This window comes from Punica granatum, chromosome 7 (assembly GCF_007655135.1).
Source record: "Punica granatum isolate Tunisia-2019 chromosome 7, ASM765513v2, whole genome shotgun sequence".
Lineage (NCBI taxonomy): Eukaryota > Viridiplantae > Streptophyta > Magnoliopsida > Myrtales > Lythraceae > Punica > Punica granatum.
Genome location: NC_045133.1, coordinates 1,464,441 through 1,491,747, shown reverse-complemented (window position 1 = coordinate 1,491,747; position 27,307 = coordinate 1,464,441). Strand labels below are relative to the sequence as shown.

Genomic DNA, 27,307 nt, shown 5'->3' with positions numbered 1-27,307 from the left:
ACGACCTCACTAAGGCCCAAAAGCCATCAAGGTGGCTCCTCAAACCTAAGGTTTTTGCGAGCCTCCTGACGCTCGGGTGAGATATGGCCACAGCAAGACCATAGCCGTTCTCGTCGTGTTGAGACCGACTTAGGGAGGTCGGTTGGAGGTCCATCAATTGAGGTCGACAGGCGGTGGCAGAGGTCGGCTGAGCTGGGGGTTATTTTGGAAATCGCATCCTTTGAACTTGATCCTGATCAGGTCCGAATTCAAAATCTGGACTAGAGGGAATTGCAAATCAGGGCCAAAGGGGAAATGAGGGTTCCACCAGAATTCGAAATCCGACCCAAAATGAGCAAAAGAACGCAAGCTTTTGATCCTGGTGGAATTAGGCCTTAATAGAATTTGAATACCTCTCATCCAAATATGAGGCAAATGTTAAGGAATGAATAAGAAAGTTTATATCGTAAGGTTTAAAGTGTTTGGGAATGAACCTGGGAAATAAGGACCATGATAAATCTTAATATTACGGGTACGAGAAGTTTTAAGTGTTTTAATAGTGAGAATTAAACCTAAAACCTGAAACCTCTCTCTTTTTGTCGCAGGTTGCAGTTGGACCCAATAGAAAATAGCCGGTTCCGGTTTGAATCGGTTTGAACCGGCGATAACCCAGTCTCCACCGCAATAAAACATATCCTCCTTTGTCCTTGCCGGGACCAGTTTTCCCGTTCCCGCCGCCGGATTCTCTCGCCGGCCGATCCAGATCCTCCTTCTCCTCCTTCTTCGTCTTCTTCTATATTGTCTGCAAACACCCTTAACTCTCCAGATCGTCTCGGAGGTTCCAGCAATGGATCATCAATGGCGTCCAAGACCAATGCAAGGCAGCATCTGCCCCGTCTGCTGTGTCCCCCACTTCCCATTTTGCCCTTCGCCGCCCTCCTTTGGCCAAAGCCCCAGCTTCCCACTACCTCCAGGCCACCAAAGACCGGGATTCGGCCCTTACCCGCCCCACCCATGGAGGGGCCCGAGCGACGGGGTCGGCGAAGCGAGGAATTGGCACCCGTACCCCAACCCAGGGATGGATGCCTACGGGCAGTTCCCGATTCGTCCTCACAGCGAGAATTTCGTGCCGGTGCCTCGTACTGGTGGTGGGAGCAATGGGTTTGTCGGCGAAGCTGAGAGGAACTACAAAAGGATGCGGACAGACAGTCGGGTTGCCACCGAAGATGAGCGGAGGTTGAAGCTAATCCGCGAACACGGGGGAGGTAACAGTGGCTCTGGTCTTGAGGTAGCTAGATTAGGTAGTGATGATTCTTCTCCGGGTGCTGAATTGGCCTCAGCAGACAAGGAGACTAGTAGATTAGCTGATACTGTGTCCGGTAGGAACGTGTCTTTTGTGTCTGGGGAGGATGGTTTTGGCGTCGAAACACAATCCTCCTTGCAAGTTTCACAGAAGCCACTGAGTAATGAATATAGTAGTGGTATCTCAAGGGACAATTTTGTTTCGAATTTTCGGCCCCAACAACCTTATAGATTGCCGTTTCCTGGTATTGATGTGAAGCAGTCGTTTGATGGTACTCATGATCCGTCTGATTATCGATATTTCCCAGGAATCACTCAATATGCTGCTCCTAGTTTAAAAGCTCATTCCCTGCCGCTACCTAGGATGTCTAGTTCTTTGTTCCCGGTTCATGTCAATACATCAGGAACGCCGCTTTCTTATCCTTCTGCACCTGAAACTATCCCCGTTCAATCTTATCATCATTATAATAAACAGCTTCCAAATGCTCCTAATGGATTTACTCACGAGGTACTCTTCTGTCGCGGTGTACCTCTTTGCATCATATGTATCAATTGCTGTGTTTCATCATTTTTGCCATCTTGGAGCCTTCTGAATGTGCGTTTGCATGATGTGATTTAAGGAATATGGAGCTGCAAAAGAGGATTTCTCTATGCAGTACATTGGCAACACTCCTCCTCATCCTCATCCTCATCCTCATCCATCACAGCAATTACCTTCACAGAAGCCAAAAGTCATTGATGCTTCCCACATATTTAGGCCACCAAATCGAGCTGCTCGCCCTGATCATTTTGTTGTAATCCTTAGAGGGCTTCCAGGTGACTTGACTGTTTAATGATTTTTATGTAATCCCAATTGTAGCCAAGTGAGATGTTGTTCTTGGATGCACGTGCTTGAACTTGGTTTATTTGATTTGATCAGGTAGCGGAAAGACCTACTTGGCTAAAATGTTGCGCGACCTTGAGGTTGAAAATGGCGGTGCTGCTCCACGCATATACTCCATGGATGAATACTTTATGACTGAAGTTGAGAAGGTATTCTATTCTTTTGTTTGGCCTTTCTAAACTCTACTGTGTAGTTCTTCGTTTCTTTTTTGTATTACTATGTATATAGTGCCAGATTATCAATAAGGTCACCCTACTATGTTGCAGGTGGAGGAGGTTGATTCTTCAAAGTCATCAGGGAATGTAAGAGGCAAGAGACCTGCAACAAGGAAAGTGATGGAATATTGTTACGAACCTGAAATGGAGGAGGTAAATGAAGTCCCTTTATACAACAGAATTCTCTTGCAGACTTCATCCAGATTTCATTTAAGAGTTCTTTTTCCATGTCTATCAATTCATACTTTGTTGAATGTCCTCGTCATTATCATAAGATGACAAAATCTTTGCCCTTGAGATCTTTTGTTGGTAAACCATTTTGAGGCATTTTTATGATTTGTGCTGGATTATAATCTCAGTTACTTTTTCAAGGCCTGTCTTAACATTTTTTTCTTGCAGGCTTATCGTGGGAGCATGTTAAAAGCATATAGCAAGACTGTTGAAGAGGGGGTATTTACTTTCATTATTGGTATGAATGCCTTTTCTTGGTTTTCTCTATGTTCTTTGAAATTCGGGGATCATTGTTCTACTATATTGATCATGAAATTCTTTCTTTCCGTGGTGCATATTTGGATACAATTGGATTCTAGCGTTGAACTCTGTCTTGTTAGTGGCATGTTTCTTTATTATCTGAACATCTCGGGTTCCGTTGCCTTGTCTTTTTGTTGGATTCCTTGGTGCTCGCGGCAGGGGCTAGGAATGCATAGCTCTCAATAGCATGTGCTTATCAGATAGAAAACTGATTTTCTTTTGGTTGCTTTTACACCTTAGTGTTTGATAAGTAAGCAAATAAAAAGTGCTAAAAATATATGCAATTTACTGGATCATGCACAACAAATTAGATTATTTAGTTTGATTATAGATAGTGGATGCAGTGCCTAAGCACTGCTTCATTTTAACTAACGAAAGATGCAGTTCATGGTTCGGCAATTGACCCTTTTGTTGCTGGTATGTTTGCCCCATCTTAGTGGATGACCGCAATCTGCGGGTAGCTGATTTTGCTCAGTTTTGGGCAATTGGAAAGGTATACCCTCAATCTCTTTCTCAGAACCTGTGTGAGTTTTTGCTTCATTTGCCCTTGGAAATATTTAAGGTTTGTCTTTATTGGCTAATTAATAAGATTGGGTCAAACTACTGTTCTGCAGCTGTTAGTTTGTTGTTCTATTCTAAATAGGGCCCTCTAGTAATTTGGGGATACATCAGTGTCTGGGGTCTTTTTCTTTTTTTCTTAAACATATATATAGTATTTTGAACTTAAGAATTTTGAGCTTGGATGAAATCAAATGAAGGAGTTTCCATAAACTGGTTTTCAACATCTAATTTTGTTTGCTTCTATATCTGTATGGATGACTGTCGAGTATTTTGGCTGTCAAACTTTCTCATCTCTATGAATGGTGGATGATGTTTGCGTGTACCTTGTTCGAGGGAAGACTTCTAATTTTAGCATACTTTGGTTTGGCAAGTACAATTCCTCTGGCCATTCTAGCTATTGTATTACCTGCTTGAGGCAAGTCGCAAATGCTTCAATTTTTAAGTGCTGTAACTCTTTGCTTATGATGCTCACTTGTATTCTATTGACCAGAAGACTCAGGGTTTTTTCCCGATTCATGCTGTTATACTCTCTATATGGCATATGCCCTTTATTTTCCCTTTTCCTGTAGCTGTTATCAGTTGATGCTCGTAATGGCCTAGAGATTTCTTTCCCCCTTCCGTAGCATAGTTTCTCTAGTCTTTAATTTTCTGAAAGGGAGGGTTTGAAGGATTGTGCATTGGGGATTGTTTGTAATTTTCTTCCTCTTATGTCAGTCAACTCGTGCTTTGTTAGAGGACACGCTATTGCGTTCCTAGCTACATTTAAGAGTTTCTTATAGGAAATATGTAGCAAAATTGTTATGCCTATCGGAGAAAGCGCACGCCAAAAGATTAAACTACTTTGCTACGAATTTTTAAAGCATTTGCTTACACCCAAGAGGAACCTTAGGACGTTAAAGATCCTTACACAGCTAAGGTAGAAAAGAATGTCTCCTGGCTTCAAATTTGAGATTCCTTTCCTTGATGGCAGAAGCAAAAAGGAAGTTTGTCTCTCAGATAAACTTGTAGAGTTCATGTTGGCATTGCATTTAGTGCACGGTTGCAGTCGTAATATGTGATGGTTGTCTCTCAAACATTTATATAACGTCATGCATGAGCTTTCTGTTGTGATGGATTAGTGCTTCGTATATCTGCGGTTATCCTTGATCTCCTTATTTGGGAATCATAGATTGTCATTATGGCACTTGACAATAATCCTGTGGGGGCATAATTGACATGAAATTGAGGGTTACTTTGTGTTAAGTTGTTTTTTATATGTGTTGGCTAATTTTTGTTTATTTTCTTCTCAGAAATCTGGCTATGAAGTGTACGTTCTAGAAGCCACATATAAGGACCCGGAGGTGAATATATTTTAACTTAGTTCTTGGCATTTCGTTTCAGGTTATGCAAATAGAGATCTAATGGCATGATTTTTTATTTCTTTTTGTTATCAAGCAAGCTCTTTTGTTTTTATTTATTTATTTATTCATCTTTTCGATAACTCCAGGGCTGTGCTGCGAGGAATGTGCATGGTTTTACCCTTGATGACATCCAGCAGATGGTTGGAAAGTGGGAAGAAGCTCCAGCCTTATACCTCCAACTTGATGTCAAGGTAGATACTTGTATTAAAGAGAGGCTTGTTTGGCCAATGATCTGAAACATTATGGTTCAAATTTGCAGAAAGATATTTGTTAGGAATCTAACTCTTATGAATTCATTGTTAATCTATGAACACCTATTTATTATTGGTAATCCCACTGATCTTTGTGGTGAACAATTTTTGGCCATTCCAGTCTCTATGCCATGGAGATGAGCTGAAGGAAAGTGGGATTCAAGAGGTAATTGGATTTCCCATTAACTTATGCCAATTATGCACTCACTGCTTCGTGACATGACATGAACCCTAATATCAGGTGGAGATGGACATGGAAGATGAGGACGATGAAGGTCCTTCTGCAATAGAAGGAAAGTTGCTTGAAAAGTGCAATGATGCTCCTCTGGATGATGATGCTCCATCAGGTGCCTCAGTTTCCATGCAATTCTTCTAGTCTGCCCGTTCTTTTCTAATATTCGGATAATATAATTCCTTTTTGTGATATTTCACCTTAGAAGATCATCCGAAGGAGGGGGAGGGATGGGAAGTTGAAGGAGACCATTCCAAAGTAGTACGAGACTTGGGTCGGAGCAAGTGGTCAGAAGACCCAGAAGAGCACGACAATGAAGGTGCTGCAGACGTGAAGGATACTCTGTCTGTGTCAAGCTTGGATCAAGCTTATAGCAAAAAGAAGAGAAAATCTGTTCGTTGGGGAGACAAGGTACAGTTTCAAATTTTAGATTGATCTTTTTTTTTACCCTTTAAACTATCCCTGTTTTGTGGATTGTCTAAATTGGCATTCCGAGATTCCTTTTTTTTTTTATATATATTTTTTATGGGCTTCAGGCAGGAGATACTGGGTTCTCGATTATTGCCGCAAAGAGGTCGAACTCGTCGTCCCTAGTGATAGGACCAGGGGCTGGGTACAACTTGGTGAGTTACTTTTGCCATTAACTCCTACCATTAGCGAGGTCTTCATTTGCAGTGGATATGAACAATTAGTATACTACAATGTTGTGGAAATGTTTCCGCTTCTATTCTAGCATGCGAACATGAGTCTTTTTAAGTTTCTTGCTAATTATCTTCATCATCTTAAAGTGCCGATCCTCCATGTCGCTTAATTCTTGGAACCTTTTGAAATCTGAAATCCCTCATCTTACATAAACATCACGACTGCAGAAGTCCAACCCGTTACCCAAAGAAGCTAGCACAGCCAGCACGCACAGTCCTATCGAGCCAAAGAAACAGAGGACATTCCAAGAGCGGCGTAAGGCGGAGAGGGAGTCGTTCAAAGCTGTCTTCGACAGGAGGCGCACCAAATTGGTGGCTTCCAGCCCGATGAAGATTAGTCAATAGATCTCTAGTAGTCCACTATACCTTATTAGTTGCTCCCCAGTGCATATGGGTTCCCCGCCAACTCTTGTTATTGTGAGTTCATTCTTTTTCTATACTCATGCATTTCTCGTGATTAATTCCGAGTTCGTACTTTACTGCGAGAAACTAAACTGTCGGCCACTGTGTAACTTTCGCATTCATGCCTAACTCGGAAAGTTTGTTCTTTTCGCTAAGCAGGAATCATCAACCGATGACCAAGAAGGGTCAGAGCTCAAGGACAGGGAACAGCTGTTCGGATTAAGGTCGGCGGGCAGCCATCTTCTCTGCCATACGATCACTGCAAGGCACACTGCAGAGAAACAATCATCTTATGAGTTAGAGGGCCTTTTTATTGATGTATCTCTATTCAGAGAAAACGTTTTTATCCGTGAAATGCTCGGTTAACCCGAGCTGATGTTCGTGATGACATTTGAGCCATATAATGTCAGCTCTTGCACTTGCACTGACTCATCTGAGCATGAAACATGCAGCGTGTGACCCATCATGAGTCCGAGCTTCCGACATTATCGGTATAGGCAAACTCCAGAATAGTATTAAGGTAAGAGCAGCGTGGTTGAGACAGTCATGCTCATGACCCATGAGGTGAAAAATACGACCGGATGATGAAACAGAAATAAATAACTCTTCTATTCCACAAATCATCCTCGTGCTCGTACACGGTAATATGACGACAACGAGTATAATTAATTTAAAATTATATATAAAATAACTCCAAAAGGCTAATTACATAAATTATTTCTGCATCATAATGAAAGATAGATCGATCGATCGATCAAGTCAACTAAAGCGCATCGAGAAAGCATTGCGATAGTCCCTCGGGTCAGGTACGTATTATTCCTCGACTTGTCAAAAATTTTAAACTATTTCATTAAACCATTTAAAATATTAAGTTAAATTATCCTAACGAACGAATATCTTTTAATACATTATTCAAATAAGGGACAAGGAAATCTGAATAAATAGTCGCAGTCGGCCACCTCTGTCGACTCACGTACGCAAGGCCCATGATCCATGGACTAACACCTAGTTATTAATTATTTGTTTCGATGCAGATCGACTTGCGTACGCGAGGCTCATAACGCGCGGACTAACGCTTAGTTATTATTTATTTGTTTCAATGCATATTCGTTTTTGCTTGAAATTGACCCCCCAGATAGAATTTGCACCAATCAAACTCCAATTTAGATCAGTGTTGCATGGCTTTACAAGGAAGTCAACGAAGTTATAGTCATTCGGTGATAATTCTAAAGAATTTATTTAATTTATTGAGAGAATTTTTTAATTTTAAGATTTTATTATTATTTTAAATGTCTCCCCCCCCCCTTCTTTCAAAGCCAATTAAATCGTTAAAACGGACGCCAATTCTCTTGATATATCGATTTGGTTTCCTGTACGAGAATGTGGTCGTCTCGGTCTCGGTTTACGAGATTATATTAAAACCGGAGAAACCCGAACCCGAGCGGTTTTAATGCCTGGGCCTGCCCCCAAAAGGCAATTTCCAAACCCAAACTGAGGCCCAGCCCATAAAGAAAAAAAACTGAAAAACGGAAAACAGAAAATAGGAAAAAAAAAAATGAAAATCCCAAAAACGCTATCCCTTCCCACTCTTCACTTGGATTCCATCAACGCCACATCTCAATGAATGAACATAGAACACGGCATTGTGAGTCTCTGTGGCTCAACATCGAGAGGGACGGAGGCCCCCTCCCCCACTTCGGCACCCAGCCTCTTCGGCTCTCTCGGTATTCCTGGCATCACAGCCTTCCCGGCTGGCTCTCGGTTCGGCCTCTCGACTCTCTCCTCTCTTGGTTAATATCAGCTCTCTTGTACCAGCACCAAGTTCCCACCTCCAAGTCTCAGCTCGGGCACACTATCAGACGTTCTCCGCCTTTCGGGCTCGACCGGCCCTGGTGCGTGCCCACTCTCCACGTTAACTGTAAGTCAATGATGTTGCATTCTTTTGAAGCCTTATCTTTAGCATTATCTTCTTGATTGCTTCAATAATACTTACTATAAGGCTTCAAGAGTAAAACCGGTTCGGTCTGGGAAAACCGGATTCATCGGTTTGATTTTTGGTTTGGACCAAAAACCTTCCCAACCGTTTGTTTATGTTCATTTCTGACAGTTACCGCTCACTCTATGATATTTCTTTGCACCCCGTCCACAAACATTTTGTGCGTACATAAGAAGTCACAACAAAGATTTCATTTTCGGCATCGATTTGTCGCGCATCACGACTCCCAATCCTCATACCTTTCCGCTACATGAAGTAGTCGTGATATTTGCTGGACGCGGATTGGAACTTTGTGCTTGAATATTATATAACATGCGCTGAATATCCTGAGTGAACCGTGCAAGTCGGGGCAAGAGATTTTGATGCTTTCTTCTCTGGACACACTGCATATAATTTTATGTTTTGCATGGTTAACGCGAAAATTGCATAGCATGTTGCATGGCCACAGAGGCCAGCTAGCGCTAAGGACGGTGCTTGTTTTAGGGCAGCGAAATACGAAAAGGCAAACCGATAAATATATGTCGAGCTTAACGATGTTTTCTCGATTATCGAATAGGCGTAACCGCTCCATCATGGCACACCATTTCTTATATAGAACTGTTTCGACCGGCAATCGGATCCTGCGTGAAGTATGATATGGCACGCGGTTTGGATATTAACTATTGTCAACCGCGTCATACATCCATTTTGTGACCGGGGCCTGCAGCAATCGAACCTCAATAGTTTGCACATGCAGCTAAAAGTAGTTCCAACTGCACTGTGTTCTCGTGGTCCAGCCGAAGAAGCAATGGTGAGACCCAAACGGCCTACGGCATGAGCTGCTCCCATCATCGCAGGTCGGACTCACCGTGACGGCGACGTTCGGGCGGGAAGAAGCAGGGGGTATCGATGTCTTTTCTTGACGAAGTGTGGAAACCTAATTATTTACGTGGTTATCCTCAAGTTCGGGCAATCTCCATGCCATTATGCCTCCCCTCATTCCTAGGTCGCATCATGTATTTATTTATATCAGCTGCCCGATCAACACCAATTGCTTCAACAGCACATTGCATTAGCTCTCTCCAAGCTCTCTGCTGCTCTCTCATGGCCACTGCAATCGCCGGAGTTCGCTGGTGCCCGCTCTTCTCCGCCTCACAGCCTCCCAAACACGGCCTCTCTTCCGCATTTGTTACCCCCTCCATGCGTCCCACCACCCTTCGGATACTCTCTCATGTAAGACCACAATGACAACTTGATCACTTCATCATCTCGTAGCTCAGATCACGTATATGGTATCATGCATAAATGCTGCAGGTGTTTGGTATTCACTCATTTTTTGGCTTGTTTTTCTGGGCAGAAACATCGGACGCGACGCTCCATCTCCATGTCGATGAATGGGTGTGACTGCGACCCGAGGTCTCCGATCGGCATCGCCGAGACCCGTACGTTGCAAGTGGCGTCAACCCCATCCTCAGCCATGGACCATCTTGGCGCAGCCATCGCCTCCCTCAGAGCCAACCCACCGGACACCTCTTCCGGCATCATCCGCCTCCAGGCAAGTCTCTCTCTGCACCATATATAATTTATCGTATTCAATACCACATCCATGGCCAGTTCCTCATGCTGATTTTGTCACGGCCCATAATTAACAAGCTCCAAACTACTACGTTCTGAAGCGAAAGATGAAGCGCTAGCTGGCGATTAAGATAAGAGAATGTGCACAATTATATGGGCATGTCTACGTGTTTTTAACTGCAAGCAGTTAATGCGCCCGTGAGGATGTCTTTCTCCGCGGCCGCTCTAATCATTACGAAGTTCGTTAAAAATTTGCTTCGAAATCGCCTTCCACATTGGCGGGATCGGCATCGTACCGTACCCAGTTGATATAGTCTCAAACTTGTCAACGCGTCGCTTAGATGTCAACTTGACACGGGCCACGGTATATGCTTTGTAGTTGTTTTCAAACACCGTGATTAAACAAACTTTAGCCCTCGCTTTCCATAATATCTTCATCTTTGATTGCTCTCAATCTAGAGTTTAGCTGCTGTCTTAGACCGTACTTGGTTCTACTTCTAGAGATCCATCTCGACAATCTTATATGCACATTCATTATATAATAAAGATTTGACGAGAAGAAACCATCGAAATCTTTCCACATCCTACAATATTTATGCTAACAAAATCCTAATTAAATTCGATCGTTCGTATTATAAATCAATACTATTTACAATTCTTACGCTAGGTGGTGTCATGGGATATATAGGACCACCGAACATTTCATTTTCTCAACGACTGTCCAAAATTAAATAGATGTAGGAGCCCATTTGTAATTGTTGGCTCCAACAAATGAGAAATTGACCAAATCCCACTTGTCACTAATTTCACTTTATGCCAACCTCTTCTGGTTGTTTTGGATTTTTTTTCCCCGGTATGCACCAATTAATAGTTGGAAACTTGTTGGATGCCGATTAAATCATATTCGAGCCAATCAAACTTAGAATTTTGTTTAAGGAAAATATGTGTCGAAACTTCTTGAATCAATTCACGTTAATAAGTTTAGATTTAGTTCAAGTACTTGGCGTCTGGTATTTTTGCATTGATGTCACACCTCATGTGGATAAACTTTAATAAATGAGGGTAATTAACCCGGTGAGTCTACGGGTTTGGTCATTGTTAGGTTATCGAAAGGATGAAAATTAATCACATCTACGACGCATTTAGGAATGAATGTCAATCGACTGCGTCAGATCGATCACAAATAGGGACTAACTTTGTAAGGCCTGCTTCTTATTTTAGGATTTTGGTCAGATGATCAGCAGCAAAATATCTCAGTGTTTATTATAAGTATTGGTTTATTATTAAAAACAGAACCATTATTAAAAAACGTAACTTGGATTTCCTGATGAAGTTGTCGTGTCATGAAGCCCAAATAAATCCATTATAAAAAATAACATTCGCATGTGAACTATGTGACAAGAATATAATATATTAATATTAACGTTTCCAAAAGTGTGTATATATTTTTTCCTTTTTTATGGGTAATATATAATTTTTTCCTTTGTTAATCACTAGAAGACTCTGAATTTTTTTTTTGTGTATTTTTTATTATTTATAAGTATTTTATTTCCATATTTAGCTGCACGGGCGGGCAACATCCTAGTTGACTTCATCATCTAATCTTAAATTCTAAAATGTTATCTTGATAATCACATCTGATAAAATTTTAGATATCTCGCGTTATGTTATTGTCAATATAAAAATCTAAAAAAAGTCATCATAGACAGTTGTGATCCAATTAGCCTATCGACGAGCAGTAATTGTAGTCTCCGCTCTACCGACTTTTCCACGTTGATAAATGCACGATAGATATGGTCAGTAAAACATGAAAATAAGCTTGAAAATAAATTTGAGGCGGTCATAAAAATAAATAAATAAATAAATAAGCTTGATGTTTATTTTTATTTTTAAAAAATGAGAAAAATGATATTCAAGTCAAAAAAAGAAAATTACAATTAAAGAGTTAAAAAGAATTATGAGGAAAAGTGAACAAATTTATCTTTATAATTTTTTTTTTACTGATGGTAAATATTTATTTATCTATATTTTTTTAATTATTATCATTGGGGAAAAAAGGTGCCAATTCAAGGGAAAATCGAATCGATCGACTGGCTCCACTCTCAGGACCCTCACCTACCCCGCTGCTACTTCTCCCGCCGGAGCTCTCGCATCCGGAGCAGCTCCGATCTCCTCCTTGAGTCCCTCAATGGCAACGGCAACGGCAACGGCAACGGAGATGGCCGCAGCTCCGCCGCTAACAAGCTTGTCAGCGTCGCCGGCATCGGCTCCGCCGTCTTCTTCCGCCATCTCCGCCCCTTCTCCTTCCACGACTGGTCGTCCATCAGAAGGTAAAAGCCGCCTCTCCGTAGATCATCTTTGGCTTCATTCATTCCTGTGCACTCTCTCTTTCTATATTCTCTTCAATCAGCTTGCTGATCAGCGACTGAGATTGAATTTCAACGGACTGTGAGCATGCTGGGACTGGGAGTGATCATTTGCGGCAGTATCTTAAATTCCGTTCATTTGAATCCAGGTTCCTCTCCATGGATTCTCCTCTGATTCGTGCTTACGGCGCGATCCGCTTCGATGCGAGGTCGAACCTATCACCGGAATGGGAGCCCTTTGGTTGTTTCTACTTCGTAGTCCCTCAGGTTGAGTTTGATGAGCTCGAAGAAGGGTCTGTTCTCGCGACAACTATTGCGTGGGATGCTTCTCTTTCATGGACATGGGAGAATGCCATCGATTCACTTGAAGCGGTGATGCGCAAGGTCCGTGCACTATATTTGGAACCGTACCGAACGATTAGTGTAGTTGAGATGAGGGTTTAGGTGTTACCGTGTTAGAGTGATCTGTTGGGATTTCTGATCGTTTGCAGGTATCATCGCTTGTTGGAAAGCTGAAGAGGCAACTCCCTAGAGCATCTATTCTAAGCAATAGTCATTGTCCTGATAAGACAAACTGGGAGCTTGCAGTGAACAAAGTTTTGCACTCTATTCGTCGAGATGATTCTCCAATCACTAAGGCATGAGAAATCTACAAGTCACTTCAGAATCTAGATTGTGTAGCACGGCTTTGATTGCGGAATCATATCACGTAGAGCAGCTCATTTGCATTTTGATTTCCGACCCATTTGCTCTTTTGATGAATTATATTTTCATAAGCAGGTTGTGCTTGCACGGAGCAGCAAATTTGTCACTGATACTGATCTGGATCCTGTAACATTGCTAGCTTGCTTGCAGGTATTCCTTTTAAACCGCCTTTTATTCCACCCTCTAGAATGGGAATATCAGGTACTTGATTGGGTTCTTATATTAGATTGAAACTTGCAGTCAGAAGGGAAAGATTCCTACCAATTCTGTTTTCAGCCACCCAATGCTCCAGCATTTATTGGAAACACGGTAACGACTGTTGCATGACTTCCCGTTCAACTAAAGTTATGCTTTCTTAACGATTAATGACAGTCCTCTATTTTGTTCTGGAAAATGTTGTCTAAAGAACCAACAATGTGTGCTTCGCCGAATATTTATTGGAAGTAGAATGGTTCAGATTGGTAGGACTGCTGAATCTCAGATTTTTTATTTTTAGGTGTGCAGTTTTATAGACCATGTTCATACTTCATATTTGCTAAATGAAGATATGATAGACCATGTTCTTCAGGCAATATACTCGTTCTCTAGTGCTTCTGAATGTGTGGAGAGTTTCTGATAATGATAGTATTTGCTAATGCATCTTTCTGTGTCATTCACCTTCATCAAGGAGCGAAATTCCTGGTTCCCTTGCTTTTCTTTTTCCATATGATGGCTCTTTTACTTTCTAGTCAATGTTCTATTTGTAACTTATAAATGGTGTTTTTCCTTCTTCTACGTGCTGCCTTGCCCCATATCAATGTTTGGACCTTTTGCCTATATATCTAAATGAAAAGCAAAATCTTTCTCAGAAGTCATTTTTCAAAGTAAGTCTTTCTTTTCTTTACTTTGCTGACTGGAAACGTTTTTGGTGAATAGCCAGAACAACTATTTCGTAGAAGCGGGCTTAGCATTAGCAGTGAGGCTTTGGCCGCAACTCGCGCTAGAGGTGCAACAAAAGCTCTAGATCTTCAAATTGAACAAGAATTATTAACAAGGTTCATCTTTTATCTCCCATTCAACATCAAGTCAAGGCAGATATTGCTGCGCACTAGATGCTCGGATGAGATTTAACGTCTTCTCTTACTCCCTGTTTTTCCTTTCTCAATTGCTGTTTTTCTTTTCAGTCCCAAAGACATTCTTGAATTCAGCATAGTACGAGATGGCATAAGAGACAAACTAAAGGTAAGTCTGCTTGCGGTGTCGATATGCTATATGCAAGTCCTATTTTTGCCAAGGCTAGAGCAAGCATATATATCGTATCCATGGATAAAATTATTGATCTAATCAGAACGAGTGGTGCCATGGCATCACTAGAGTCAAGATCCTCCGCAAGATGTGACCTGGGCGAGGGGGAGAGGGATAAGCGGATATACATAAAAGTTCCTCTCACTTCTTAATAGCCTTCTCCCTATGAAGATCGCTAGTTCTTGTACATATCCAGGAAGTGGTTTAGTTTTGATGGAATAGCTGGTCTATGGTCTGCGATTACCAATAATGTATGTGAAATACTGCCCATTGTGTCAAGAACTGTGGACACTATTTACTTATCCGGTTAAAACATAAACCAAATCGTTTTCGATTTAAAAGTATTCTCCCCTCCAACTCTGTATTACAACCTGACATCTTCACACTTTTTTGTCAGAGAGAGGATATCAACCTCGTGAAAAGTGGCTCAATGACTTCACTTTTGACTTATGGGTGTTACTTGTTATTTGCCTAAATTGCTTTTACAGGCTGTATGCGATGGGGTTGTTGTGGAACCAGAGTTGACAGTCCGGAAATTACCAAGAGTCCAGCACCTAAATGCCTTGATTGCTGGCAGGTTAAGAAGTGAAGATGATGAGGTAATAAATTCGAACTCTCTCTGCAGACTTATTTAATTAGATGCCTGAAATCTAGCTGCTCGGAAAGATAGTTACTATGTTGTTCCTTTCCAGTATGCTGTACTGTCTTCTCTCCACCCAACTCCAGCGGTTTGTGGATCTCCGATGGAAGATGCAAGGGATTTTATAGCTGAAACTGGTAAATGAATTTAGTGATTCTAGAGTTCTTTATTTTGTTCCATAAAAGTGGGGGTAACATTGACACTTACTGTTGTGGGGCATCGCCAACTTATATGCCATTATTATGAAGTGATCAGTCTGCCATGCTTGCCTGGTGTCAATCAGAGGCATTTGACCGAGGAATGTATGCTGGACCTGTTGGCTGGTTTGGAGGAGGAGGAAGTGAGTTTGCAGTTGGAATTAGGTCAGCATTAATAGAAAAGGTGAGCCAAGTTGATCGATGCCTTATAGAAAATAACTTCTTCTTGAAATGGCATTCATGTCTCTCACTGGCTAAACTCAAAGAAGCTTTCTCAAAACAGTTTTGCCCTTCAGGATTAGAGAACCTGTTATCTTCATTTATTGTCTTAATTGATATAAGGAATCACTCATCTTTTTTTTGCTCTTCATTTTGGGTTCCAGGGTGGTAAAGCATTCTTTTATGCTGGGACGGGAATAGTGGAAGGAAGTGATCCTTCTCTAGAGTGGAAGGAATTGGAAATGAAGACGTCTCAGGTCTGTAGAAAGATTTCCCGATGCCTGCGTTGAAGTTTGTTCCTCATGGAACTGTTATGCTGCCTGTTTGATGTGGTGATGAATTAAGAAAATTCAATAAGGGTTCATCCTCACTTCGTTTGTAATCTTTGCATGAATACTTAGCTATACAAATTTTGGATTTCATTCTTTCTTGCAGTTCACAAATTACCTGAAACAAGAGGTGGCTGTGGAATGAGAATATGATTGCTTGTGACGTGCTACTTGGCAAGGTTAGTATCTGCAAAGACCTTGTCCTACAGCATTGAAATAGAATCTCAGTCTCCTTTTATTCTCTTTGTTGCTAAGGGAGGTCTGTTGAGGCATTCACCCATTCATCTATGAGAAAAATCACCCAAAAAAAATATGGAAGAAACAATTTTTCCAATAACATTGACAACATATCATTGGCTGGGTAAATTGTACATCTGAATCTCCCTATGTCATATGCCATCTCCATTCGAACAAGACTTGCCTAACTGGGAGGCATAAACGCCAAGAGCAGTCGCGATCTACTGTACTAATACCTATTTGTCAAACCTCTGTTGTAAAACAGGGTTCATTGGGTACATATGCATAGTTGTACTTTATTAGCATGGCTTGTTCACTTCGCAGTTGAGGGCACCGGCAAACCTGGTGAGCCGGGTCACAAAAGTCCCAGGCTTTGCTTTAATCACGTCCTTCTTGTTAAGATTTTTAATGGGGCTTCCGGATTGAACAAAGAAGGCCCCATTCATCAGCAAATCATTCTCCGATCTCCATGCCCATGACTTCCATTCACTCTCTTCTGCGTAGTCTCTCTTCGTCACCTTGACACCAAAGCAAAGCAGACTAAATCATCGATATCATTAATCAAGTGGTTGGTGCTTTTGTTGAATGACACACAAAATGCAGTAATAAGTGGTCTGATTGTCTTTAATGATATATTTTTCGAAAAATGCATGAAAACTTATCTTTTCCAAAAAAACATCGTAAGTAATAAGTGGTCTGATTGTCTTTAATGATATATTTTTCGAACAAAGCATGAAAACTTATCTTTTCCAGAAAAGCATCCTAAGGAAAAAGAGAATTTTGTTTGTGTGCTTGCTGGCTAGTACAAGCATGAGATGTCTGGTCTTTTATTCTCAACCATTCTGTATCCCGGTTTTGCATGTACAGGAGGACTCTTGAGATAGGTTTATACGTCAAAGATGGCCTTGAATAAAACTGTTTGGTTTGGTGAAGACAGTTTCTGAATAAGAGTAGTTGTACCTCTTTACAAGCAGCATTTGGAGGGGCGATGAACCGGTTACCCTGGCTGAGAATTGTCGGGTGCTGGGAGCCCCCAATTGCATACATAAGCCAGTGAGTGTAATCATTGTTGACGACGTGAATAAAACCATATCGGCACCTAGGCATCCTCTGCACCAATCCTTGCCCAAAGTGGTTAAAAGCTACGGTTATCTGCATCTTTGTATCGTCCGAGTAGCTGTCACTTCCCCCAAACAACATCACCTGCATATATTAGTCCGTGGTTTGATCATCTTCCTTTCTCCATGCCTCATATTATTGTATAGTTTCCCCGTGTTTTTTTTTATTTAAATTTATTGTTATGTCTGTTACATTCGGGCTCTGCCATAAATGGGGTGATGGTGAAAATTATAGCGAAACTATCGGACATGATACTATAGTGCATAATCCTACGAGTCGCTTTGCGAGTCTCTCATGGACTCGGTTTCATTCCTGCAAGTTAGTGTGTACTTTCAGCAGTAAGATTACCTCGTTGTGATTTGTAAAGTGGCAGTTGGAGATGGTAATGGCTGTGGAAGCCTCAATGGCGTCGATCAGTCCATCGTAGCAGTGCGACATGGATATATGATCGATCCAGATATTCCTCGACCCGAAAATCGAGATGCCATCACCATCACTCCGTGTTCGTAATCCAAAATGATCCACTGAATCCCTGATCAGCCCACCATTCCCAGGGTTGATGTCGTGAATGTGGAGGCCGTGGATGATAACATTGTTCACGAACTGGAGCGTGATCTGTGCCCCTTTCATGATACGCACGTTAAAGCCTCGCCCGTCAATTGTCTTGTTACTGGTCACGAGGAGCTCTTGGCTGAGCCGGATGATCATGTCACGGGCAAAGATGATCCAGAGTGGTTCAGGCTGGATCACACCGTATCGCAAGGTACCCGGCTTAGGGTCCAACAGGTCATCATCTGATGGGTCTGTCACCACGTAGAACTTCCCATCCTTGCCTCCGGTGGTCTTGCGGCCAAACCCGAGAACACATTCAGCCAACCTCTTCCTGTTGTTGGCCCAGTCTGGCTGGCATCTCCAGCACCGGTCAATCGGGTTTGTGGCCAAGCAAGGCCCACCAAGCGATTTTCGCAGGCTCCTCCTTGTGCTATTGCCTTCTGGGTCCCTAAATACCACGATTACACAATTAATACTGCTAATCGTTAAGCGTAACGCTTAAAACTAGTTTGCATTCATTCGTAAAGTCGGTTCATCATAGGATGACGTGCCTGGTTACATGCTTGTTAAATTCTACAGTGACCTCTTCGGGATTGGGATGATACGCCTCGAGGAAGCCCTTCTTGGCTTGCTCGGCTCTCTTCTGCCACACCTCATCAAATTCTGCAATGTTAGCTCTGAGGACCGGAATCAGTACAGCAAGAGCGAAACAAAATAATGCGACTCGACTATCAATGGCCTCCATTCGAAACATCGATCTCTTAATTTCGAGTTTTGGCCGAAGCTAGTCTGCTTTTTTATTTTTTTTTAACAAGTCTCCAAACTTCTTATTTCCCCTTCTTTAACTACGTGAAGGGATTAAAAAGTTTGGAAATATAATAAATTCTACTAATTTTCATTAATTATATATAGGAGAAGGGAAAAATCTAAATGGAGCAAAGTAACGAGGATGAGAAGTCGGGAGGGAAGAGTGGAGAGCCCCTTCAAATTTACCACAACTCCTTTTTTTTAACCTTAATTAGATTTAGAAAATTAAATTCATTCCACAAATTACCAAAATTAACTGTCACTTTAATTTCCTCCTCTTATTCTCATTTTATTTTTAAATTATGTCCATTTTCTACGTGTATTCGGTATAACGATGATATTCCAATTGAGCCAATTAAAACCTAATTTATTACATCATTATTGATAAATGTAGCTTCAAGGTTTTACGCTTCCTCTGTGATTTTGCAAATCCTAAACATTTGAACTCAATGCTTTTCTCATGCATAGTAAGCATTACATATGGCCATTCGATTTCACCAACATAGACATCTGCATTGATTCCGATAATCATACTAATAACGATTGGACTATTATCCGTAACTCTTTACATTGTTTGCAAAGAGTCCAATCCAAAACTAATAGTGATACAATTTTTTTGTGAACCGAGTCCAATCCACTCCTCTGTTTAACAAGGCAATTCAGGTTGATTCTTAATGGACCTGCTCATGTGGTAAAGCTTTGTAGTTATATCTCATCCAATCTAAAATGGCCATGACAATAAGAAAAGAAAGATAAGAGAGAGCATATGTTCTATTCTATTCCTAAAATAACTTTTCCAAGGGTATGTATTTATATCTTTAAGAGGATCTGATTCTTTGGCCTTACGGCGTAATTCAAAAAAAGCCACCTTAGACAACGAGAGGCACCATGAAGAAGCTTCTTGGGGATGTGTGTCGAAAAGTTTGGCATCACCCCCGGCCCCCACCGGGTAAGATTTTCGCGATCTATCAAATTATAAACCGAGTGAAATAGCTCCCCCAGTCTACGATGGACTGATTTTTTGCATTTAAAAAGACTCGAACTCGAGACCATATGTCTGGCATTCTTAGATGGCCAAACTTGTATTTTATTTTTATTTTTTTGATGAATTAAACTTGTATTGGGTCTAGAGAGCACGAAGAATAGAGACAATTTCTTGGACCGGTTTGGCCCCGACAAATATTTGGTCCGGCACAAGTTTATTAAATTCAAAATTGTGCTTAGATTAATTTAATCATCATTATCCGTGCTTGGAGAAATAATTAAATTATATTAATATTGTCGAAGAACGTGATCTCCCGGTTTCATGAAGAAACATAGCATTCGATCCGACAATTTGTATATCTATATGGATAGATGATAAATGTATACATATATAATATTTATTTCATTACGACAAATTATATATATATATATATATATATGTTTTTCTCTAGAAATGTGAAAGGATGCAATTTACAATAGAGTGGAAACAACCAATTGGACCATTCTTGTGAATTCAACTTGGCCGAAGAATAAAGGTCAAGTGAATTCTTCTCTTTATTGCTTCCTTTTAATTTATACATCTTGGTGTTTAGCTCGAGAAGTAGATAGTGTACATCTATATATATATGATTTATTTTTTCATATATATTGACTTATGGCAAAATTATTTAAAATTCTGAAAAAGAAGCTTGATTAATACATAAGAGAATAACAAACATACCATCTAAGCTGCTGCTAAAAATCTTACCTATTCCTAGTGATGTATAAGAGACATTATAATCATCACTGATTTATTGATTGATTTCAGATCGTGCAAACCGAACTGAATTTTCTCGATGAAAAGGCCAGAGCTGGTATTGGATATGGATATTGGATGATATCTCACTACATGCTACAACATGAAATTGACAATATCAAAGAGTTACAAGGAAAAATGGAAACTTTGAGAGTTGAAAGGAACAAAAGGTAAAAGGAAAGATATATGTGCATAGAGGAGAGGGGGTGGGAATAAAAAGGTCCCAACATGAAGACGAGAAAAAGAAAAGGGATGGATGCTTTGTAAGTTGGGGAACTTTATTCAAAATGTGGGTGCTTTTTTGACAAAGAAATAGGAGGGTTCCACTTCCACCCCCAAAGGGGTACTCTATTCGTGATTTTTTATCTTTTTTTTTTTTTTTTTTTTTTTTTATTTCCCCGTTGACAAACCATTAGAGCGGAAGCAAATGCTCTCTAGTCTAGCTTAGAGGCATCTTAATAGTTGTGTGAATCAAAACTATTATTGATAATCCGATCATTCTAGCACGCGATATATATTGTCATGATAATTCGAGAGTATTCAATTGAAATGCCGGCCATTTCTCATAGGATAATAGTTTTGAGTTAAGAACATCTCTCAGTTTCAAGATTACAAAGCAAAAATATAAAATATAAAAAAAAAATGGAATTTGCAGATACGTAGAGATGCTTATGCAATGACTAGAATCGATATTATGTAAGTTATATGAAAATCATAGTAGGTTGAAATGGACATGTAATAGGGAAAGGAATGCGGGTTGAACATGCAGTTGGATGATGCCACTAGGAATTCTGTAAAGTTTGGGAGCTATATTGACAAAGAAGCAATCTTAGGAAAGTTCACAATAAAGTGACAATACATAAACAGGAAAGGGGACATAGTGGAATAAGATTTGTACTTAATTAAGTGTCATGCGCATTCTTACCCACCAAAAAAAAAAAAGAGAGAGAGAGAGAGAGAGAGAGAGAGAGAGAGAGAGTCTACGGACATGGTAAAATAAGACAGCATCCAAGTAAGGGATTGCTCAAATCCAAGATTATACCGATAAAATGATTGAAATATGCTCAAAGGATTTTGAAGAAGATATCATATGAGAATCCTCTAATAGGAACTAGTCGTGACAGTAATCCAAACTAATCAATTAGTTCATCGGTCTCATGATCACAGAGAGGGCAATTTTAAGCGGATAGACACAAATATATAAAATTAGATAAAAATTTATTTAAGAGGAAATATTCAAAATTAAGAAAAGAAAAATGAAATATTTGAATGTTAATAAGACATACTATATATGTATATCAATTAAAAAATAAGAGCGGGGTGACGGGGTGAGGGGGAAGCCGAAAGTTGGGGGCCCAAAAGGATGCAAGCTTCGAGAGAGAGAATGGAATCTGTCATTTGCCCAATTCCACGGCAACCCCTCTCTCTCTCTCTCTCTTTCTCTCTCTCTCTCTCTCTTTAACCGTTGGCTCGTTGGCTTGGCGTTATGTGCGTATATAGTGAAATTGTGATCTCTCACTAACTATAAAGAATTAAATAAATTAATATATACATATTAACTTCATTTTTATAAAACCTTAGATAGAAAGTCTTGGGTTGGATCACAGCGGTGTCCTCGGCATTTTCACTTACTAATACTCATTCAGATTATTAGTATTGACTACGAAATACTTTCAGTAGGTTTTAAATACTTTTTGTTTGGTGTATGATTCCGAACACTTACAAATATATTGTAAAGTATGGTTTGCCTCGTGCTTAAAATGTGTAATTTTTAGAACTAGTAAAAGAAAATTAACAAAAATGGTTTATTTTTTTTCTTGACATGCACAAAAATGGTGTATTATTGTTATTATTATTTAATGTTATGTAAATTTATTTGTGCAACTGAAAAACGGCAGCAGAAAACGAAACGAAACGGAAACGCGTATCGGTATCCCTGTCTGTCGCCAACCATCTTCGTTGGTTGTTGTTGTCCTTCTTCTTCTTCTTCTTCTTCTTCATCATCTACACAACAATCGAAGCATCTACAAATTTGACACAGCTGAGCTGAAAGCACAGAGCTGAGCAGAGCGCTCTGCGTGCTGTCTTCCCCCATCCCCACTATTTTCAAACCCCCACCCCACCCCATAAAGCAATAGCAGAAGAAACAAATCATTCCTTCCCTTCCCTGCCCTCCGCTATCACCGCTCATCGTCCCCCCCCTCCCCCTCTCTCTCTTTCTTTCCTGTAGACCCACATGAGCTAATGACCCGATGACGGCGACGTTTACTACTCACCAGCAGCACAACCAGCAGCAGCAGGAGGAGGCTCTTCCTCCTCGGCCGGAGCCGACCCAGACCGTCCGGAAGCTCGTGGTGGAGATCATTGAAGCCCGGGACCTCCTCCCCAAGGATGGCCAAGGCAGCTCCAGCCCTTACGTCATCGCCGAGTTCGACAACCAGAAGAAGCGCACCTCCACCAGATTCCGTGACCTCAACCCCGTATGGAATGAAGCCCTCGAGTTCCTCGTCTCCGACCCCGACAACATGGACCTCGAGGAGCTCAACGTCGAGGTCTACAACGACAAGAAGTTCAGCGGCGGCAGCGGCCGCAAGAACCACTTCCTCGGCCGCGTCAAGCTCTACGGCTCCCAGTTCCCCAGGCGGGGCGACGAGGGCCTCGTCTACTACCAGCTCGAGAAGAAGAGCGTCTTCAGCTGGATTAAGGGCGAGATTGGCCTCAGGATCTACCACTTCGACGAGCTCGTCGAGGACAACCTCCCGCCTCCTCCGCCGGACGAACAGCAGCAGCAGCCGCCCCCGGACCAGCGTCAGCCCCCCGTCATGGTGGTGGAGGAAATCCGGCCAATGGCCATGGACTGCGGCGAGCCGATCCATCCCCACCACGAGGGGTCCCATTCGCCTCCGCTGGTCGTCATCGAGGAATCTCCTCAGGTCCCTGCGCATGACCCCATGATGCATTTGCATCCAGAGCCGCAGCCTGAAGGGATGATACCGCCGTCCATGGCCTGTCCGTTTCCAGGTCCAGGTCCAGGTCCAGGTCCAGGTTCCGGTCCCGGTCTCGGTCCCGGTCCGCCGTCGGAGCAGCAGTACCCTCCGCCGGACGTGAGGAAAATGCAGGCGCCGACTGCTGGGGAGAGGGTGAGGGTTCTGAGGAGGCCGAGCTGCGATTTCGCTCCGAGGGTGATCCCGAAGCAGCACCGTAGGTTCGCCAGCGAGGCTGAGAAGATCCACCCCTACGACCTCGTCGAGCCTATGCAATACCTCTTCATCAGGATCGTTAAGGCGCGTGGGCTCTCCCCCAACGAGAGCCCCTACGTGAAGGTGCGGACCACCGGCCATTACGTCCGGTCGAAGCCGGCCGTCTACCGCCCCGGTGAGCCCCCCGACTCGCCGGAGTGGCAACAGGTCTTCGCCCTGGGACACAACAAGCTCGAGTCGGCCAGCTCCACGCTCGAGATCTCTGTCTGGGATTCCCCGTCGGAGAACTTCCTCGGTGGCGTCTGCTTCGACTTATCGGATGTCCCCGTGAGGGACCCACCCGACAGCCCACTGGCGCCACAATGGTACCGCCTCGAGGGCGGTGAGCAGGGCCGTGTCACTGGTGACATCCAGCTCTCCGTCTGGATTGGTACGCAGGCTGACGACGCCTTCCCGGAAGCATGGAGCTCGGATGCGCCATACGTGGCCCACACCCGCTCAAAGGTCTACCAGTCGCCTAAGCTTTGGTACCTCCGGGTTACTGTGATCGAAGCTCAGGACCTCCAAATCCCTCCGAACCTGCCTCCTCTGGCGACTCCAGAGATCCGGGTCAAGGTTCAGCTCGGGTTCCAGTCTGTGAGGACGAGGCGAGGCTCGATGGGCAACCATGCTTCATCGGTCCATTGGAATGAAGACCTCGTCTTCGTGGCGGGGGAGCCCCTCGAGGACTCGCTGATTGTCCTGGTGGAGGACCGAACCAGCAAGGAGATCATGCTCCTTGGGCACATTATGATCCCAGTGGGATCGATCGAGCAGCGAATTGATGAGCGGCATGTTCCAGGGAAGTGGTTCCCACTGGAGGGCGGTGCCGGAGGTGGCCCCGGTGGTCCATCCTATTGCGGGAGACTATACCTCCGTCTCTGCCTCGAGGGCGGTTATCATGTTCTTGATGAAGCTGCCCACGTTTGCAGCGATTTTCGGCCCACCGCAAAGCAGCTATGGAAGCCTGCGGTCGGGATCCTCGAGTTGGGCATTTTGGGGGCGCGCGGGCTACTCCCGATGAAGGCCAAGGGGCCAGGGAAGGGGTCCACGGATGCCTACTGTGTGGCGAAGTACGGTAAGAAATGGGTCCGCACCCGGACGATAACCGACTGCTTCGACCCGCGCTGGAACGAGCAGTATACATGGCAGGTCTATGACCCCTGCACTGTTCTCACGGTTGGTGTTTTCGACAACTGGCGGATGTTCAGTGACTCGTCGGAGGGGAAACTGGACTGCTCGATTGGAAAGATACGTATCCGAGTATCCACATTGGAGAGCAACAGGGTGTACACGAATTCATACCCGCTGCTGGTCTTGTTGAGGTCTGGGTTGAAGAAGATGGGTGAGGTCGAGCTCGCAGTCCGGTTCGCCTGCCCCTCCCTCCTGCCTGACACGTGCGCGGTCTATGGGCAGCCTCTGCTGCCCCGAATGCACTACCTCCGCCCGCTCAGGGTGGCCCAGCAGGAAGCTCTGCGGGGAGCTGCCACCAAGATGGTGGCAGCCTGGCTTGCCAGGTCGGAGCCGCCTCTCGGGCCCGAGGTCGTGAGGTACATGCTGGATGCGGACTCTCACACATGGAGCATGAGGAAGAGCAAGGCCAACTGGTTCCGCATTGTAGCGGTGCTTGCCTGGGCAGTCGGCCTGGCCAAGTGGCTCGATGATATCCGGCGGTGGAGGAACCCAATCACGACGGTCCTCGTCCACATCCTATACCTCGTTCTCGTATGGTATCCAGACCTGATAGTCCCCACGGGGTTCCTTTACGTGTTCCTGATTGGTGTATGGTACTACAGGTTCCGTCCCAGAATCCCAGCTGGGATGGACACCAGGCTCTCCCAAGCTGAGACGGTTGATCCGGACGAGCTCGATGAGGAGTTCGACACTATTCCGAGCTCAAAGCCATCAGACATTGTCCGTGCACGGTACGACCGGTTGAGGTTGCTGGCAGCTCGGGTCCAGACGGTCCTGGGTGATTTCGCCACCCAAGGGGAGAGGGTCCAGGCCTTAGTGAGCTGGAGGGATCCAAGAGCCACCAAGCTGTTCATAGGAGTGTGCCTTGCAATCACACTGACACTCTACGTCGTGCCGCCGAAGATGGTGGCAGTGGCACTCGGGTTCTACTATCTCCGCCACCCGATGTTCCGGGAGCCAATGCCTCCAGCAAGCCTGAACTTTTTCCGGCGACTCCCGAGTTTATCCGACCGGCTAATGTAGGAAACTATGAAACTATGGGAAGCGTTCATTAATTAATTTAGCCTTGATTTTTGGGGGTGGTGATGGGGAAGGGGTTGGAGACAACAGAGGGCACTGTTTTTGTGTTGAAAAAAAGTTGTCGTGAAAAACCCAAAAAAATAACGTTAAAAGAAGTGAAGAAAAGTGGGACATTGCCATGATTGCAATTCTTTTCATTTCTCATGTGGTTGTGAATTGGGTTTTGACTAAACACACTATTCTCTCATAGCTTATTACCGTTTTCTTTTCCCGTGAATTGGTTGAAGTGATCTTCATTCGGATTGGATCTCGACTTAGTCCTATTCTATTGATTCACAGTGGTTCTCATCCAAACCTCGACTTTGTCCTAATCACGAAGCTCTTTTAGAGAAGCTCTTTTAGAGCACAATTTGTTGGCGGCACCACACCTAATAGCTCGCAGTTTAGAAAATGGAAAAAACAGATGTTGTGGGGTTCAGCTGTAGGGCTGCTGTCTTGTAAAAGCACGGCAAATTCAAAAGTATTTCAGGAAGCTGTTCCTTGGTTCCAGGACGGCATCATGGGACACATAATACGGTAATAAGATCCCGAACACGAGCGGTACGGGGAGTTTTTATAAAATTGGGTGGTACCCAATATGCTGCAATTTTGAGAAAAAGCTGTGGCTTTCCGTGAATAGTTGATGGAAGATTGTTCTCATGCCTCTGTTTTGAAAGAATGGTTTCTTATCCATTTGAATGCTTAAAAAATGGGATTTGGTTGAAGATAATAGGAATCCGTGTTGACCCTTTTTGGCCTATAAATCCACCAGTTTAGAGGATCAGATTAACATCAAGAACCAACAAAGAAGAGTTCCGGCAATCGAGAATTCCTGAGGTGAGTTGTTTTGTCGATGTTCTTGGCAGTCCGTGGTGTTGTCTTTCTATAATATATGTTTTCCGTGTATAATTGTGTGTTTCGGGTTATTGTTCTTGCAGAAAATAGAGCAACATGGGAGGAACCGAAGAGGAGAAGCACCAGAAGGAGGAGAAGCACGAGAAGGAAGAGAAGAACGAGAAGAAGGAGGAAGACAAGGCCAAGGAGAAGAAGAAGGACAAGAAGTGTAAGGATGAGGAGGCCGGCGAGAAGAAGAAGAAGGAGAAGAAGAACCCCGAAGACAAGAGGGACCCGCAGAAGCTCAAGCTTAAGCTCGAGAAGCTCGATGCCAAGATGCAGGCTCTCGTTACCAAGAGGGAGGAGATCCTTAAGCTCCTCCACGAGGCTGAGCAGATTGCCAAGGACTCCGTGACCACTCAGCCGGCGGCTGCCACCTCGTCCTGAGCATTTGATCTGAAACCTGAAACACGACGGTTCATAATCCTGTCCATAAGTTTAACGTTATCTTAAAGTTAGTTTAGCTTGTGATTGGTTTCTGCAGATAAAATGCAGATACCTCACATAATATGGCAAATGATTTTACCATAAATTCAAGAGATGCAAATGGAGAGATCTTGAGTTTCATTGATCAAAGTATGAACCGGTAAAAATTTTGGAGTGACGGACCACTGTCACCATCGAACGCATGCTTCCCAGACACACTGACTGCATACTTTTCGTGCACTCTTCAGCAAAG

At 43.1% G+C, this 27,307-nt stretch overlaps 5 protein-coding genes across 16 annotated transcripts; 4 read left to right on the top strand and 1 right to left on the bottom strand.

Moving 5' to 3' along the window:
• Window positions 1-647: 647 nt before the first annotated feature.
• Window positions 648-6,889, top strand: LOC116213839. Of its 3 annotated transcripts, XM_031548931.1 has the most exons (15): window positions 657-1,244; window positions 1,590-1,789; window positions 1,902-2,097; window positions 2,201-2,313; window positions 2,431-2,532; window positions 2,779-2,848; window positions 3,348-3,403; window positions 4,761-4,811; window positions 4,958-5,062; window positions 5,244-5,288; window positions 5,364-5,469; window positions 5,560-5,765; window positions 5,891-5,977; window positions 6,224-6,472; window positions 6,617-6,889. In XM_031548931.1, exons 1-14 carry the CDS (start codon window positions 827-829, stop codon window positions 6,398-6,400), a joined length of 1,932 nt encoding a protein of 643 aa, XP_031404791.1. In that variant the 5' UTR covers window positions 657-826; the 3' UTR covers window positions 6,401-6,472; window positions 6,617-6,889. The 3 variants fall into 3 exon arrangements, with proteins under 3 accessions (XP_031404789.1, XP_031404790.1, XP_031404791.1); XM_031548929.1 differs by having other exon boundaries at window positions 648-1,789; XM_031548930.1 differs by having other exon boundaries at window positions 651-1,789; window positions 5,563-5,765.
• Window positions 6,890-8,041: 1,152 nt separating this feature from the next.
• On the top strand, window positions 8,042-17,421 carry LOC116213857 (isochorismate synthase 1, chloroplastic). Of its 8 annotated transcripts, none has more exons than XR_004158133.1 (16): window positions 8,042-8,375; window positions 9,010-9,665; window positions 9,790-9,987; window positions 12,066-12,337; window positions 12,523-12,757; window positions 12,865-13,011; window positions 13,154-13,228; window positions 13,319-13,387; window positions 13,994-14,112; window positions 14,242-14,299; window positions 14,851-14,961; window positions 15,055-15,139; window positions 15,286-15,383; window positions 15,583-15,750; window positions 15,854-15,926; window positions 16,852-17,421. XR_004158133.1 is itself a non-coding variant. In XM_031548956.1 (16 exons), the coding sequence occupies exons 2-15, from the start codon at window positions 9,342-9,344 to the stop codon at window positions 15,890-15,892; spliced, it is 1,923 nt and encodes a 640-aa protein (XP_031404816.1). In that variant the 5' UTR covers window positions 8,042-8,349; window positions 9,010-9,341; the 3' UTR covers window positions 15,893-15,926; window positions 16,852-17,421. The 8 variants fall into 8 exon arrangements, 5 of the variants coding, with proteins under 5 accessions (XP_031404816.1, XP_031404817.1, XP_031404815.1 ...); XM_031548956.1 differs by having other exon boundaries at window positions 8,042-8,349; window positions 15,583-15,675; XM_031548957.1 differs by having other exon boundaries at window positions 9,230-9,665; window positions 15,583-15,675.
• LOC116213858 (pectate lyase-like) lies at window positions 16,057-18,553 on the bottom strand. The gene is made up of 4 exons (XM_031548960.1): window positions 18,207-18,553; window positions 17,452-18,103; window positions 16,945-17,187; window positions 16,057-16,502 (listed from the first exon to the last, which is right to left on the bottom strand). Exons 1-4 carry the CDS (start codon window positions 18,407-18,409, stop codon window positions 16,284-16,286), a joined length of 1,317 nt encoding a protein of 438 aa, XP_031404820.1. The 5' UTR covers window positions 18,410-18,553; the 3' UTR covers window positions 16,057-16,283.
• A 3,592-nt stretch (window positions 18,554-22,145) lies between these two features.
• Window positions 22,146-25,899, top strand: LOC116213913 (protein QUIRKY). Of its 3 annotated transcripts, none has more exons than XM_031549057.1 (2): window positions 22,146-25,176; window positions 25,278-25,469. In XM_031549057.1, the coding sequence occupies exons 1-2, from the start codon at window positions 22,495-22,497 to the stop codon at window positions 25,326-25,328; spliced, it is 2,733 nt and encodes a 910-aa protein (XP_031404917.1). In that variant the 5' UTR covers window positions 22,146-22,494; the 3' UTR covers window positions 25,329-25,469. The 3 variants fall into 3 exon arrangements, with proteins under 3 accessions (XP_031404917.1, XP_031404916.1, XP_031404915.1); XM_031549056.1 differs by having other exon boundaries at window positions 22,146-25,206; XM_031549055.1 differs by having other exon boundaries at window positions 22,148-25,899.
• A 187-nt stretch (window positions 25,900-26,086) lies between these two features.
• On the top strand, window positions 26,087-27,232 carry LOC116213915 (protein PXR1). The gene is made up of 2 exons (XM_031549059.1): window positions 26,087-26,571; window positions 26,673-27,232. The coding sequence occupies exon 2, from the start codon at window positions 26,686-26,688 to the stop codon at window positions 27,013-27,015; it is 330 nt and encodes a 109-aa protein (XP_031404919.1). The 5' UTR covers window positions 26,087-26,571; window positions 26,673-26,685; the 3' UTR covers window positions 27,016-27,232.
• The last annotated feature ends 75 nt before the right edge of the window (window positions 27,233-27,307 follow it).